This window comes from Frieseomelitta varia, unplaced genomic scaffold, assembly GCF_011392965.1.
Source record: "Frieseomelitta varia isolate USP_RPSP 00005682 unplaced genomic scaffold, Fvar_1.2 scaffold_198, whole genome shotgun sequence".
Taxonomy (NCBI): domain Eukaryota; kingdom Metazoa; phylum Arthropoda; class Insecta; order Hymenoptera; family Apidae; genus Frieseomelitta; species Frieseomelitta varia.
In genome coordinates this window covers 899642-917741 of record NW_025109727.1, presented here as the reverse complement: position 1 = coordinate 917741, position 18100 = coordinate 899642, and the positions used below count along the sequence as shown (strand labels likewise).

Here is an 18100-nt window from a genome sequence, read left to right as displayed (position 1 = left end):
TTGGTCGTAATTCTGATACTGCAGCAAACTTCGATGAAAATCCCTGTCTCGGCGAGAAACGCTCGGCCGAAAGCGCGATTCTAACTCATCGATTCACACAGTTCCCATAACAACCGTACGTCATCTACGAAATCACACGCGAGTGTCATCATCGATTTCCGCCGGCTGCGCTCCGGTTTCCGTCTCGCGCGTGCGCCGGAGTCGTATCGACAGACTCGCAATTTGTTCACGTCGAATCTTCCGGCGTTGTTTCTACACCGTTACCGATCACCCCCCCGCGCAGTTCGTAGACAATAGCCCCCATTGAACACGTCGCGGCGTCTCTTCCCGCCTGTTATCGGTTCTTTCCGCTGATCGATCTTCCGCGAATCGGCAGTCGCACGCGGCGACTTTGAAAAAAAAAAAAAAAAAAAAAGAAGAAAAACGGCAACGCCACCGGCGAGAGTAATATCGGGCGACAGGCGTGCTTTCAATTCGTCATCGGCTCGACCTTTGTGTCGCCTTGGTGTAGTAGTCGGTGGATCGAGAGCGACGGTGGCACGTTTATCGATCGTCACGTGATACGTCAGAGCCAGCTAATCAGACGAGCCCGCGAGTCTAGCGAGTCTGCCCCTCTTTAGGGATTTCAAGCTCGTACCGGCGGCGGTACGTGTCGATCGAGCGGAAAGTTTCCATCGTGACCAACCGACACGCGAGAGCCGCTTGCTAGTTCCGTCCCGGCAGCCGAGTGAAACTGGCCTTCCAGCCACGTCCAACCATTTTCCTCCGATTTTCCAGCGGCGGAGGAAATCCATGCCCGACATGGGATCTTCCTCAACGGAGTGGAAAATGTTTGGCTTTTGGGTTTCCACCCTTCTTCTAACGATTCGGCACACAGATGCCGCGCAAACGGAGCCGTTCGTCATTAGCAACACGTTGGATCAAGACGTCGCCAAGGAGTACTTTATCGGGCCGTGTCTAGTGAATACGAATCAGACATGCCCCGACAAAGAGGTCACGTTCTACCTGTACACGCAGAGAAATCCCAACGCGAGCCAGCAGATCCTGGTCACGGAGGACAGCTCGAACTTGGAACAGACGCGTTTCGAGCCTTCGAGACCCACCAAGATCGTGGTGCACGGTTACGACTCTGACATGGAACTCTCTTACCTGGTGGACGTGCGAAGGGAATATCTGAGAACTTACGATTACAACGTGATCGCCGTTGACTGGCATCGTCTGGCCAACGCGCCTTGCTACCCGATCGTCGTGCAGAATGTGCCGCATGTGGGCGATTGTTTAGCCCAGCTGATAGAGAGGCTGCGAGACGTCGGCGCTGTGGATATCCACGTGATCGGCTTCAGCCTGGGCTCGCACGTGCCCGCGTTCTCGGCCGTAGCTCTGAGACCGTACAAGATACCGAGGATCACCGGTTTAGATCCCGCCATGCCGTTATTCGTCACCGTGGACAACGATCACAAATTAGACGCGTCGGACGCGGACTTCGTCGACGTGTTCCACACGAACGCGTTCATCCAGGGCCAGGTGGCGACGAGCGGGCACATAGATTTCTATATGAACGGTGGGATCAACCAGCCAGGTTGTTGGGAGAGATGGTGGAACCCGTTCAAGTGCGACCATCACAGATCCGTGATGTATTTCGCCGAGTCGATCAACACGAAGGTGGGTTTCTGGGGCTGGAAATGCGGAGGGTTCTCCATGTATCTGCTCGGTCTGTGCCCACCGCGGTATCCGGCTGTTTTGGCCGGCGACAAGGTGGATAAGAAGAGGAGAGGCTTCCATCTGGTGAAGACGAACGCGCACAGTCCGTACGCGATGGGGAATTTCAGCGTGAATCAGTTGGACATGTACACGTAAACTCGCGGCAATGGGTCTAAAAACTAGCGAGATGCGACCGGCGCGATAAAGCAATATAAACGAATATATACGACGTAAGATCTGCGAAACGTGATTCTGCTCTCTTCTGGTCGCGAGACGGCAACCAAGCGACCGCTCCAGCAACGTGAACCTCCAACGAATTGTCGCAGTGAGCGTGAGAGACTGAAAAACACGTTCTGTGTCAAGGTCAGGGGATCTCGAGCACCCGCGGTGCTCCGCTAATCGATAGAGTGTTCGACGTAGAGAAAGAAGTGGGGCTGACACGCTCGTTCAGAAACTGCCTCCTATCGATAATACGTGCCAAGCGGTTATGCAAATTATCATCGGACTTCTAAATCTTTCCCAAGATGATTAGACTTGGACTTTTCTCGACAAAGTTTTTACGCGAATTGTATTTATATTCAGTATTTTCTACTCGCGTTAAACTGGCTAGAATAGTGGACTTTTGATATAATAGTTTGAGTTTGGGGGGATGGATTCGTTACATCGGTTCGAAACACAAGCAGATAGACTTGCTAGAATTTGTGCGATGTGAACTCTTTACTCTTCTAATAATTTGTATATATTTACTTGATTCTACATGTGGCATGCGTAAAGACGTAACAGCTGTCTATGTTGCATTTTGTATTATATATTAACCTTTTGCGCTGGAATGGCGTGCCACGCACGTCAAGAATTTTTTTCCCCAAATTGCAACATTTTCTCAGTTTCAAGTATACTTAAATGTAACCCAGGAAAAACAGATGACAAGTTTATTACTTCTTAATAATTTGTATCCATACTTTCAAAAGAAGAAGAAAGCGACGAATTACTGTATACGATTTGGTCACTCGTTACGGTCCGCGAACCAGTTGCAAGAGGTTAAGTCCTAATGTTACCCTAGTCACTTCACACTCATGTCTTACATGAAACTGGCAAATCAGTGGTAGTCGTCCAATCCTGTCTTACGCGAAAGAAATGCATCTAATGAATCTCTGTAGACGTGAAATAGAATGCATCTATATATAGGACAAACCACTGAATGACTCCGTTGTTTTCAGAGACGGATAAATTTCATTAATAAAAATTATTCAGTGCTGCAAAGGGGCCATAATGTGATTTTGCGTGATTTTTGCGTGAGTGAAGGGTTTTCGAGAATTTCAAAGTCTATCTTTTTAAATGGAATTTATAATACATTTTTTTTTTTCATTCACCAACCAATGTACGTTTTCAACGTTTTCTATAAAAAAAAGAAAAAAGTATTGACCTATTTATGTGGAAGAGCTATTGGTTTTATTATGATAGGAGATATTTTAATCTTAATTCTGTAAAGTCGATCGATGAGGAATGACAGGACTTGTGTTCATACTGTATTTTTTATACATAGATTTTACAGAATCAAAGTTAAAATCCTCCCAAACTAGCAGTTTTTCGACATATTAATACTTTTTTAATTAATTTTAGAGAATGTTAAGATGAATCGATTAATGAATAAAAAACGTTTATTACGTTTGAAAATGATCTTGAAATTTTTGCAAACTCTTTGCTTACAAAAAAAAAAAAAAAAGTCATTACTGCCGTATTATAATTCCCTCAGTCGTTGAATAAATTTTATTAACAGAGTTTATTCATGTCTCTAAAAATATTTAAATGATCCATACTGTGTGTTCTATCGTATAGAATAAAATGCGTTTAATAAATCATTCATATGATAATGGATATTTATTTTCAACGTGCGTCTTATATTTCGTATGTAACGTTTGCAAAATTAGACGGCTGTATATAATTTATTAAAGAAATTTGGTTTCAACGAAATATAATAAATTATATATTGAACGTGTACGTAGAATTTAATTTCGGAAGAATATGTATAAAAAAATATAAGTAAATTACATTTTGTTAATATTGTTGAGTGTTGATTGTGATCTTGATGTTATTTATCGGTAGAGATTTGACTACTATTTATTACTAGTTACTTTTATACTGTTATCTTTTAGTGATATTTATAATTCTTATTAGAATGAAAATAATATTATTTTGTTTAAAACAAGAGAGAGTATTTATTTCCTACATCATTTATTTATTTAAATTTTTATGTTTCGATTATCTCTACATTTCTCATTACATAGAGTATTCTTCATTTATAATTAATGAAATATTTAAATATTTACTTCATTTATAATTTACTGAAATATTTAAAATGATTAATAATACGTAAATTTTAGTTCATAATAAAATATATAGTTTATAATAAAATATAATATGTTTATTTATAAGTATTTGACATAGGTATTTATTTATAGAAAACGTAAAATTATTTTATTATCAAATCAAGAAAACAATAATTACATTTAGTAATAAAAATATTATTATTATTACTACAGAAAAATACATTTCTATTAAATATATACTCATTTAAAATATAAAAAATATTGATTTATCTTCGGTTACTTATTTGTTTATTCATTTATTTAATTCCCCTGTGATCTTTTAAATTCAATATATACAATTGTACTTCCATTTCTACTAAAAAATTTTTGCAAAGAAGAAACACTTAATATCAAATTAAGATATATAAACATGTTAATAAAAATTTATTTATATTAAAAAATTTAGAAATTTTTTTTAATATAGAAAAATAGGTTTGTACTGGAAACAGTTAAAGCATATTGAATTAGTTTTTATAAAGTATTATTTTCTATAATTTTCTGTAATTTTGTAATGTCAAATAATATCACAAGGAATGATATAAATTGTACGGTACATAATTAACATAGAAATATATTAATATTTATTATTATATTATAATATTTCTATTAACACGTAAACTCAATTAAACTATTTTTTCTGAATATTTCAAACTGATATCTTACAAAAGAAAACATGTAATAGGAAACGACACATTGTTGTTTAAAAAATTATTGCAGTATTAAGAAATTAATATTAGTATTGCAATATTATTAAAAATACAATAAAAATATTCGTATTAAATATATAACAATATTAAAAAAATTTTGCTAGTAACTTGGTTTCATAAAGAATTAATCTAACCATAACCACTACTATTTATCTGATTTAGAAATTCAAGTAAAATTAATTGTACCTAATATTACCTTACAATAACTTAAATTAATTAATCTTGATCATATTTATATTATTACAATTCAATCGGCAAAAATACGAAAATTTTCAAAAGAATAAAAATATTATTAAAGCTGCTAAATATTATACTCGATAATTTATGTAAATAATATTCATAATAACATATAATATTATTCAATATGTATTTATCGTGTTAACATTAATAATATTATATTATTAATAGTAATATTGGTAATATTAATTTGTATTTAAGTAATATTTATTTAATTACATTAGATAAATTACATTAGATTGCTCGAATGTTCATGAATTATGATAATTTACTATTCTGTGATCAAAAATTAAAGTGTCCATTATAAGCAATTTTCAGTGAAAGTGTTTCATCAACGAAATATAAAACCATTCATAATATTTTGCGTTCTTAAATTAGTAAATTATTTTAATGCTTCACTGTAATTGTAACATGTTTTATTTACTTCAGAAAACTGTCCATATATTTAAAAATACACTAATCGATTGGAGATAGAAAATAAGTAAAGAACAAGCGAGGATGAGTTTCCGTTAATATTAAAAAATGAAAAATCGCAATGGTTCCCATGATGTAAAATTCATTAATAATAGCTGATAATTTTTATGACAGTCATGTGATAACCCAAACATGTTTCACTCAATCATTTGTCTTCTACCTATTTGATATTACCTATACATATAATATATTGTTTTTTTCTACAACAGTGTAAGTATACTCAAAGTATGTAATTATTGAGATAGGTACGCATTTAAAAATTTTCATAAACGTCACTAAAGTAATAGAATATAAAAGAGAATTTATTTCATCTATAATATACTCTACTTTATATAAATATTTTTATGTATTATATGTTTACAAATAATTTTTATTTATACATATAATATATAAAATTTTATATTTATATTGTGTATACATTTTTACAACTTTCAGTTTCCCATAAATGCATAAATTTACGTTCTAAGTAATTACTAGAAAAAATTATGGCTTACTTGATAATTCTAATCTGTTATAATATTTTGTAATTTTAATCTGTTATAATATTTTTAAAAATAATTCGTAAATTTTATTATTAATTGTAAAATTGAGAGTAAATAAGGATATTAATAGATCAATTTCAATTATATTAATTATAATAATTAATTATTAATAATTTAATAATTTCGAACAGATAATAATTTATTTTTAACAGAGATGACGTTCTTTGAGTGGTTAAAAATAACAAATAAAATTGTTAAATAAATGTCAATTGAAAATTGACTAATTTTTTTTCAATTTAGAGAAAATAAAAATATATCATATAAAATAAATTATAAATAATAAACACATATAAAATAAATTATAAATAATAAACAATAAAGAAGATGAAAATTACATGGATGAAACAGTTGCGTTGTGTGAAGATGCAATCGTTGAGGATAAAAATATCTCGTGTCGCGCAAAACTATTTTAATTTCTATTGCAACTTTTTCTGCTGGTTTCCGGAAGAAAGAGATCTGCATTTTCATCTGTTGTGGTTAGATTTTTTTCATAGTTTCTATGATAAATTGAAAAATGTCGCTTTAAACTAAATTGTTCAAATATTTATAACGTTACAAAAACGTACATTGTTACTTATGAAAGAGTCTATAGAATTCTAAGAATAAAATTTAAATACAAAAAAAATGTTCAAACTGAAAACTTGACCAGTGTAATTTTTCTTACAGTTTCTGTCTTACAATGTTGCAAATACAGAGTTTACACGGTTGTAAAAAGAATTCATTACTTGAATGGGGCACGGTGCAAAGACCTTAGATGATCTAAAGGTCTAGAAGCCTTAGTGCATGATCCTGTTAGTTCCTTGAAAGCCGACTTCAAGACAAAAAGGTTCGTCATGCACTATAAGTCGCAGGAGGAACGTTTCACAAGTCAAAGACTCTGCCAGAAAAGGCTTCGATTAACTTTGTCATTTGGCGGTACAGATTTTCTTAATAACGGAGACTGTATTACTTATATTATAGTTTCTCGTACTGTTTCCTCACTCGCATTATAAATATTTGGTAATTTTATTGAATTTAATTAAATTGTAAAGCAATTGCGACGACTAAATTAACGAAATTTATGAAACGATAGAATAATTTATATTCATAGGTAAGTTTCAATTTTGAAAATCCAATAATAGATGATTTCAATTTTTCAATTTTTATAGCATTTCAATATTTTAATTTTTATTTATTGAAATATAAAAGTAAATGATAAATTAGTTATTAGAAGACCAGTAGCATCAATAATTAGAATTATTTATTATCTTTTTATGGTTCAAAAATTTGAATTACTTATTAAACGATGTAATAATAATAATTTGTTATGTATGTTGTACTTTAACTAATTATTATATATATTATATTTTATATAATTATTATATTTTATATATTATATATTATATAAGTATTATATTTTATATATTATATATTATATAATTATTATTATATATATTATATTTTACATATCATTGCATATGTATATTATATACTATAAATATATTTACTATTTGCATTAATTTTGAAAGTTTTTTCTTCCAATTCAGAACAAATATGTTAATTTAATTTATGACTAAAAAAGAAATTTAGAGATTTAATTAATAAAATACCTCTATCTAATTTGACAATTACGTTTAGCCAGTTTTATTACTAAATAACAACTTAAGAACTTTAGAAAATTAGTTGAATTTCGTTTTAACATTCTATTACATTATTTAGCTTTGACAATTAAAAAGAAAATGAAATTATTACAGTTTGATTTATTCATATGGTCATGAAGCGATCAGCAACCAATACTGAAACAATACATGCGCTGTTGCGAACGCATAATTGTAGACAGAATTCATTATAGCAGTACAATTTTTTGCGAGTATCTTGAAAACTAAGACCTGGAGGCAGTAACGCATGTATATAGTGAAAAATTGTTCAGAATGATAACTTTGACAACATATTTCATCAAAATCGTTGAAGTGATCATTATTCTGAAAAATTATCGTTACAAGAATTACATCTCTTCGTTATAAGTTAGTGATAAGTAAAATTTTTAATTTATTACTTTGATTAAATTATAAAGCATTGTGGTTATAAATGAATAAAATTTGTATAGGAAATAATTTATATCAATAGACAAGCATTTTATCATATTGTTTGCGCATGCAATGACAGTAATAATAATAACAGATGTATGTGTAATTTTGTGAATTATTTAACTGCAAATTGTTATGAACTTCCAAGAAATCTATTTAATAGTTATCAATATATACATAAAACAAATTTCTAATTAGCTAACATGTTTACTGGTTTAGTCACTTTCGCAAAAACACAGAAACATCTAAATACTTTCAGTTTATTTGTTTAGAAGTGAACAATGAAAAACATGGAAAGTTAGTATTGTATACAGCAATAAAAATGTAATCATTGAATTTTTCAATTTATTGTATCTTTGTGAAACAATTTTCTTTTATTTATTCAGGTATGTTAATTACCCAAAAATTGAAAAAAACATTCGATTATTTTTTTATATACGTTTAATACGACCTAATATTATTCGAGCGGAGATTGTTGAATTTTACACTTTGTACTCAAAGCTTTTCTAAACTTTTTTTTTCTTTACTCTCACTCCGATTTCGATGTACGTTGTTAGTAAATCGAAATTTAATTACTGTTGGTCAGAAATGATCTTCTATTCCCTATTTTGTGAAAAGCTAGGACAAAAACCCTATTCATTTGGAATAAAGTCACAAAATTGAAAATCGAAAATTTCCTTCAATACGTAAAATTGTAAGAAATTTTGTTCAATTTTGTTTTAAATATCTACGTTAGTTCTGCATTCTTATTTTAAATTTCAAACTTCGAGGTTGTTATTTGATCAAATTTAATATTTTTAAAGTATATGTACGTATCGATAATTATTTTCATAAATTTATGAAACAAAAAGTATTTTCGAATAAAAAACCATTAAATGAATTTAAAATTTTTGAAATTATAACGGAATGAATTACACTACATTTGTGTTCTTTTCTATTTCTAATTTATTACGCCGAACTAGTATTAATACAATAAGTAAAATAAAGTGACATCTTTCATTAATATGCAAAATAACTTTTTCATCGGAAATAATAATTTCATCGAAAACCTCGTAATTTCTTTTTCAGGGTAACACAAACAATTTCGTGTGTACTGTTAGAACATTCAGATTGAGTCATCACCAATTCGAATATTAAACAAATGGAAAGCACGTTTTTGAAAGTTGGATTGTATCCAAACAATTCGTTAGTAACTAACGAGGCTCTCGTTAGCTAGCAGGTGATGCCAAAGACCATAACAATCCGCTTAAAAAAAAAAAGAAGGGAAATCAGGACACCGACTAATCCAATTGAAAAATCCAATTATTACAAGTTGAGATTACATGACGTGATTTAAGCAACAGCTGAAAAAATCTTTAATTAACCTGAAACGAAAAAACGTGTCAACGTAATTGAAAATTGACATTGTCTTTATTTTAAAGGAACCACTTATATTTTCTTGGTTTCAAATAATATTTATAACGTGTAAAATTATGCATAGAAATTAATTGATTTTGATATTATTTCAAATAAATATTATAGAAATATTATTAAAAGAAAGTTATTGTCTCAGCTCTTATAGTACAATCGAGAAGAATAACATTTTTTCATTTAAGGTTTCATTTTCGAGAAAATCAACTGAATTTGATTAATTCTGAACTGAATTTGATTAATTTTGAACTGAATTAACAGGTGGTTATTCTATATGTGAAAATAAGCAAAAAAAAAAAAAAATACAGAATCTAATTAAAATCTTGCTTTCATAAGAATAGTGTTCAAACATGTTTAATGAATGATTTTGCATATTATCAACGTTATTTCAAAATTATTTTATAGATAATTCAGATTTGTATGCACTTTTAGAGATGTTAATAATTTTTCGTCAAACATTCCGGTAAAAACTCATGTTCTTTATTATATTTTTCCATTTTATGCAATTTAATTTTTCTGATAAAAACTTTGTCTTTTAGTCATTGATAATTCTAATGTTAAAAATTGACTTGATATAGAGTGTTTGATAAATTTTCAAATTTTCTTAAAAACAAAGTTTTCTCTCGTAACTATACAAAACTATATTCTATGTTTTTACTTTCACACGAATAACCTCTTGTCAGTTATTTATTCCTATTCATTTCGAAATGAACCAAATTTTAGTATATTCAAACGAAAAAAAAAGTTATTTTTTCTTTCAGCTATATTTTTGCAAGTAGAATCATTAGCATTATTATCATCGTAAAACTGAGCATTTCGTGAAATTTTCACGAATTTTTGGTCTTAAAAATTTTTAATTTTCCATTTTAAATTTCCATTTAATTTTTCATTCGTTCGATACACAAAGAAACAAATTTTTTATTTAATTTTGTTCGATACGCAATTCAGGAAACTAGGAATTGTCGAATAATCAATTGATGCATAAAAATAAATTTAAAAATTAGATCGCACATCTCTCGTTTATTTGCTTTTACTTCAAGTTCTATTTTTATTTTCTACAATTATGAAACATGTATTACAGTTCAGGCCTACCTATCTAGGTTATTCTCTTTTTCCAATATAATCTTTAAATGGAGTAAAACCCATCCATCTGTCGGAATATTTCCGAACATTTTCTTGTCTAAAAATACGCGACCGTTTTGTCGAATGCGCCTTATGCAACAACATTTATATCACAATGCTGCACTTTACAATCGAAATCGTATCGAAGTCATCACGTTAAAGCTAAAATCCGTATGATGAATGAGTGAATATCAAAAGGTTCGTATATGCACACAAGTGAATGGTTAAGAATTATTATTTTCTTCGTGGAATGTAGAATTGCCTCATTTGGTAAAAATTTCTAAAATTTGCTAAAAATTGCTAAAAAATTGCTAAAAAAATTGCAAAAAATGGAATAAAAACTCGCCTTTGGTATAAATTTCTAATATTTAATTAGGTTAGTCCGAAGCATACTAACCTAATTAATACGCAGGAGTGTGATTTCTGTTACAGAAAAATGAATTGTTGGTTATAATTTTAGATAATTTGTTATTTTAGAAAATGTACATACAGTTTTTCAAACAAACAAAATTGTTAAATCATCCTACAATATGTATGAATTTTCTAAAGTATGTATTCACATGTTGTTCATAAATCATTGGACATTTAATAAAATTTGATATGTATTGTGAACATGTATCATATATCTACGTTTACATAATTTTTATCGATTTTTTATACATTATTTAAATCTTTTCATAATAAAATTCTTGAAAGAAATATTTAAAGAAAAAGAAACTTAAAAAAAATTTTAATATTGATATTTTTTCGTTTGAAAAAAGGTAATAACTATATATTTAAAAAAAAAAAAGATACAGATAAAAGAACGCTGAACAATATACAAGATTTTATATAATACAAGAGTAGTTCGAAAATTTTTCGTTAACTCCTGTGCACCACATTGTTTAATCAAATAAATGATAAATATAATAAATGATAAATAATGATAATTATAAAAATAATAGAAATAAATAAAAACAAATAAATGGTAAATAATGATAATTATAAAAATAATAGAAATAAATAAATAAATAAAAACAAATAAATGGTAAATAATGATAATTATAAAAATAATAGAAATAAATAAATAAATAAAAACAAATAAATGGTAAATAATGATAATTATAAAAATAATAGAAATAAATAAATAAATAAAAACAAATAAATGGTAAATAATGATAATTATAAAAATAATAGAAATAAATAAATAAATAAAAACAAATAAATGATAAATATAATAAATGATAAATAATGATAATTATAAAAAATAAATAAATAAAGACATGATAAATAATGATAATTATAAAAAATAAATAAATAAATAAAAAATGATAAATAATGATAATTATAAAAAAATAAATAAATAAAAACGAATAAATGATAAATAATTATAATTATAAAAAGGATAAATAAATAAAAACGAATAAATGATAAATAATCCTGAAAAATAAATAAATAAAATAGTAAGATATACGTTTCAACATTCAGTCCCGAATAGACCGCTGAATATGCACATTTTGTATCATTAATGCAACGTTTTTGGATCTCTCTCTGTCCCTCTAGTGGCGCCACGTGACGCGAAATAAGTATGCTTCTAGCTCATTTGAATGAATGAGAAATTAGGAGGTTGGGAAACGTGACGCAGCGTTGCGCATTGTTTAGCAGGGTGTAAGCCGCGAATTTAATTTTTTAAAAGCAGCCACGATACGTCCTCAGGCTCATTCCTGGTAAAACCGAAAATGTTTAAAACGCGCCTAACTGCCCCTTTACCAAGAGGAAGCTTTCATATTAATGATAAGACGGTGATTGGTATGCAACGTTTTTTGTTAATTCTTTCAGTGTTATTATGCTTGTTTATTCACTTGTTTGTTGAGACTGAGAATCGTAGTGGTGTAAGTCAATCTTATGATATCTCTCTTGTGAAATTATGTTTCATTGACCATTATTACATTTTTCAATTAAATGCTAAAATGAAGTATTTCAGTAACAAATGAAATTGTAATAAAGGCTAGAGCCATCAGACTGAATTTCAACACTTGTGAAACGTTATTAACTCAAATCATAAAAATTTGAACTGAACACAATTATGACACTTAGCACTTCGTACAATTCATCTCTATGAAGTACAATAAACGAAATACTGATCACTAGATATTAAAAGAAGAAGAAAAAAGGACTGAATTAAATAGTAAAGAATTAAGGGAGAATTTATTACCATGTTGAAGCGAATCTTTGGAATATCCTTTCATAACCTCAGTGTTAAAATATATAATGCAATTTAATTGGAAAAAATTGTAAATGAAATGCTGCATTGGTCTTTAATAGACTAAATAATTAAGTATACGATAACACAATTTTTGTTATATTTTCAGTCTTATATTCTTATCTATGATAAAGTGTATTGACACGCTAATATGTATGTTCGTCATCTCTTAACTCTTTAATTGTCGTTATATGGTACAGGAATTTAAACAAAAAGACACTATGTCCTTGCTTCAAAATTTATTACACAGGGAATACTATTAAGAAAATAGGTAATAATTATAGTAGAACTTCGTTTATATGAACCCTATTTATTTGAAACAAATTTTAATCAATACTTGATTAAATGAACACTGGATTTTTGTTTAATTTTATTATTATTTAGTACATTATTAACTATTTCTTATTCTATTCGTATTATGATAAATTTATTAAATAATAAATTAATATTAAATATAATTTATTTATATGAAGATAAATTAATAAATTTTTGTATAATATTTATAATAATTATTATATTAATATTAAGAAAATTTATTTTTAATTTAAATTTTATAATTATTAATTTAAATTTATTACAAATTTATAAATATTTTGTATTTAAAATATTTATTTTAGGTTTTATTATTAATATAATTTTTATAAAAATAAATTTTAAGATAATTTTAATTTAAAAAAAAAATTTTTTTTTTATAATTAATATATATAAAATAATTGTTTTTAATTTTAATAAATTTTTAAATAAATATGAAAAAATCCAGAATCTGAACTTTTATTATATAATAAAAATAAAAAATTGAATGAACTTCAATTATATAAACTATTTATCAGATCAACGAAGGACAAACTTTTTTTCCAAACTCTCATCCTATTTATTTAGACTTGTTTTTAGTGAAAGAAAAATCTTTCTCAACTAGTCTATTATTTTAAATGACAGTAGAAAATTAATTTTATCTGTACAAACGGATTAAATAACAATCGAACGATCCTTCCTGTTTTTTTTTTTTTTTGTTTTTTTTTCGAAAATAAGCGTACGTCTGCAATTTCGTTGCAGGTTATAAATTGAAAATGGTTAGATTTGACACAGATATGAGAAATCTCGGTATTCAGCGGGATGTACCGCAATCTTCGATAAATTATAGTGGATTTATGGAACGCATAGTTGTCCGACATCCACTAAGATAATCGAAATTCCGCGAATTTTCTTCGATCGATACCGCCCGCCCCAGATACTCGACGAACAACGTTCATCGCGATATTAAAAGTTGGGCATATTATTTATGAAGTGGTATCTTTTATCTACGATTTCAAACTTCGTTCGAATGCACGCGCAATACAAGACTTAGGAAGAAGGCTTAAGAACTTTCTGAAATATGGATTCGAGGATATAGTGCAGCTTCCCTTCATCCGTGGAAAGATGAGTTCGTTATAGAGCGGAAAGTTTTTCAGTTTGGAACAATAAAATGCCATGGTAAATATTAAAATGAGGGGGAAAGAGGATTGCTTGCGGATTGAAGATGATCGAGGGCCGCTTGGAAACTTTGTAACTACGTTATGATTATCGGGTAATGTTGTTAATAAGAGGTTAATAAATATACAATCGGCCAACGCAATTTATTCAGCGTTGCATAATTTTCATCGAAAGAATCGTTGATACATGAATAAGTAAATTGTTCTTTCTTCTGCATTTCTAAAGACTGTCGCGTTGTAATTGTTTACTAGTAGACTATGTTTGTTCGCTAGCTTTCCTATTAAGATTATGCAACGCTTAAATAAATTTTAACGTGAGAATGCTCGCATTAATGAGAACTTGAGAGCTCATTAAAATAACCAAAAGTCTGGAAGCTTCATATCAACTGAACAAATTAAAAATGTATATATATCAGTTCAATATATTATCCTCTTTGAACGTCTAATAAGTAAATTAATTATTTTAAGCATACGACATTTTAACGCGTTACTGTTTTTTTGTGAATAACGTTGAATTCAATTTTTAATACTTAATATAAGAGACCCATTTATGACAAGATTTTCGTTCTTTCGTATATTTAGTATATTTTCATTGTTTTGATCGCACTTTCTAAATAATATAAGAAGAATAGTTATAATAAACGTGAAAATCGTAAAAGATAACAAAAGTGAAGAAATTGAATAGATACATGTAACAAAAGTATATTTATTTGTTTAACTAGTATCATTAAATCATTGGTAATCATAATAATATAAATTGTTCAGAGTATATTAAATTTAGATCTTTTAATTCTGATAATTATTAAATTTAGACGTTAATTTTGTTACATTTTCATAAAATACAAAATAAAATAAATTTTGTCAAATACAATCATTTGAACACAACGATGCTTTTAGAGGTCTGAACTATCATTTTATTGTTATTATTATCAAGTCAATCTTTGAATAATAAAAAAATATTGTTATGCTAATTTTATAGTTATGAGTGGATTTTTATGCAAACTCATATTTTTATAAGTGCAAATAAAGAAATCGAGCTTATAAGTATACTTTGTCTATATTTTATATATTTTTGCAAATTATATTTAATTGATGCATCGGATTCTCAAATTTTTCATAATTTTATGAAAATGCGCAACCTACTTATGATTCAACAACATCGTTTGTGAAAAGTAAGATCTATTTTTTTAGGAAGAAAAAGAAGGATAAATTGTTTTTAAATACTATCTCAAACGTAGCGCACTGCATCGTTTCGCATCGTCATTCTATAATAAATTATGTTGTATATTATTTTTTTACCTTTATGTGTGTTGTATATTATTTTCTACTTTTTTCTAGGAAATAGAATCTGTTTTTTTTTTTTAAAGAAAGAAATGTAATTTATTTTTGAACACCATTTCAAACGTGGTGTACCGCAGCATTTCATATCACGTTAACCACAACATATGTATATAAATGATTAAAACTTTCTGAATGGTTTCACAGATATGAGATCTCCATTTTTTTCTCTCTCTCTCAAATTTAAAAAATTTTTTCAGTTATCATTTTTATACGATATTTTTAATTCTTACTTTCTTATCGCAATGTAAACTGTAAACTATAAACTATAATATTGATATTTATCTATCTGGCTTTTGTACGAGAAAGATATGTTATTATTCGATGATATTAAATTTATTTATTGCTTTACCTCACATTGTACTTGCCTTCTGATTGTATTTACACATTATAAGTACGAGTACGAATATAATATATAGAGTAAACTTATATTATTATTATAAAATGTATCTGTATTATGTGTTTAAAACTGCAAGAAATTTAAAACTACGAAAATGCACAGAATACATATAGCATATAAAATTATAACAATTAATATAAATTTGATGCGTGAAATAAATTTTTATTTGTCTTTTTTTATTTTATTAGATTTCTAAGAATATGATATTATATAGACATTCGCAGTCTAGTTCTTATCAAACAAGAAAAAAAATGATCTACGTCTTTTTATTATTTTTATCTTTTCACGTGAAATATTATACATCAAATGGATGATGCACACGAAAAACATACTAGACAAACATACTTCTACGATATTTAATTAGATTTAATTCCCCTCTATGTAATTAAATAGCAACGTCACATTTTATAAATAACTATTATGTTAATGTTAATGTTACTAGCTATAAATATTATTTATTGTAATGTATAATTTAATTACTTTTTGGCATCCTACAAAGAAGCATAAATTTTGTACGGAAATATATTTATATTAAATATAATTAGTATTGCACGCTTGTATCAAATTATTGATTCATTTGATCAAAAGTCATTGAAAACAATTTTATTGTTACTTTTAAAGCTTTTATTTCCAACATTTCTTTTTATAAAAAACCTTGTACATTTAAATGACAATCACGAGCTAATATTAGTATTCTAATCATTATGTCTGTACGTGAAATGAAAGAAAATCAATGTCACGTATCGCGAGTGGCTTTTTCTTTCTGATATCTATTTATTTTATGAGCATGGCAGAAGCTTATGATTATTTATCTACATCTATGTATAATAACAATAAGTATAACAATAAGTATAATTATTTTCATATTTATTGATTATTATTATCCATTTTATAGTAATAAATATTAACAATAAAATTGAATGGTATTTCTTTATTTCTTTTTTTTGAAAATACTATATTATCTTACATATTTTTCTTAAAATATTTAATTTCACGTGTCACGGTCTTTGTAAAAAAAGGGTTTCAGTTTTCAATTCATAGTAATTTCAATTGTGAATGAAATGTTTTTAGAGGTGTTTAAATTTGCTGTATTTAAAAAAAAAAAGAAAGTGTGGAAAAATGGTAAAGCATTTTTGAAAAGAATGAACCAAAGATTGAAGTGAACATAGAAACTTCACGTTTTAAAATGGGTCCAAGTGAATTTTTTCACGACGTGTTTATGGAGTAGTTAAATAAATATCCAAAAATAATCAAATATTTTCCATAAAGTAAAATATTTATCAAATTTAGTGTCCGAATTGTAAATATTCTGTATAATATATTTTTCATATTTTGGTCAAACGCACTTGTATTAAAAAGTCATATAATTTTCACAATTGTCTGGAAACTTTTCGTAGTAATAACATGAATCATTATAAAAATTACAATTCCGTATCGAAGTTGCATGTCGTCGAATAAGATATAATAAATTGTTTCTTTCCATTGTTCATTTTTTTTCTATTATCTATAGTTGACTCATAAGCTACGTCGTTAATAAATATTACTTTATCAATGACCTCAGTGCTATTCAACTTTCTTTTTCTACACTTTAACGTCCAATATCTGATTCGTGTAAAGTTGTATGCTCCGGATACGAATATAAAAACTGTTTTTCTTTGCCATCTCTCAGTTTTTGAAAAAACAAATTGCGAAATATTTCAATTTAAATGCTTAAAGTTATACAAAAATTTCTCACATAGTAGATTCTACAAATTTTCTCGAACACAATAATATATATTTACATTATTTACATTACATTATTATTAATAATATATATTATTACATTAAAAATACTTGAATATATTTAACCCTTTGAACTCATATATTACTTTGGAGGTGATAATAAAAATTTGTTTGCTTAAAATAAAACTTGTTTTAAAAATTATAAAATTGTTTAAAAAATTTTGAAAAGTCATAAAAATATATATATATAATAATGACAATAAATTAGTTAATTAATTAAAAAATATTGAATTTTACCTTTGTT

General features: G+C 27.8%; 1 protein-coding gene across 2 annotated transcripts; it reads left to right on the top strand.

The window, feature by feature from the left end:
• The first annotated feature begins 485 nt into the window (after positions 1-485).
• LOC122526841 (pancreatic triacylglycerol lipase) lies at positions 486-2561 on the top strand. 2 transcript variants are annotated; one of them, XM_043650416.1, is made up of 2 exons: positions 486-1863; positions 1987-2561. In XM_043650416.1, exon 1 carries the CDS (start codon positions 793-795, stop codon positions 1855-1857), a length of 1065 nt encoding a protein of 354 aa, XP_043506351.1. In that variant the 5' UTR covers positions 486-792; the 3' UTR covers positions 1858-1863; positions 1987-2561. The 2 variants fall into 2 exon arrangements, with proteins under 2 accessions (XP_043506351.1, XP_043506350.1); XM_043650415.1 differs by having other exon boundaries at positions 487-1871.
• Positions 2562-18100: the final 15539 nt, after the last annotated feature.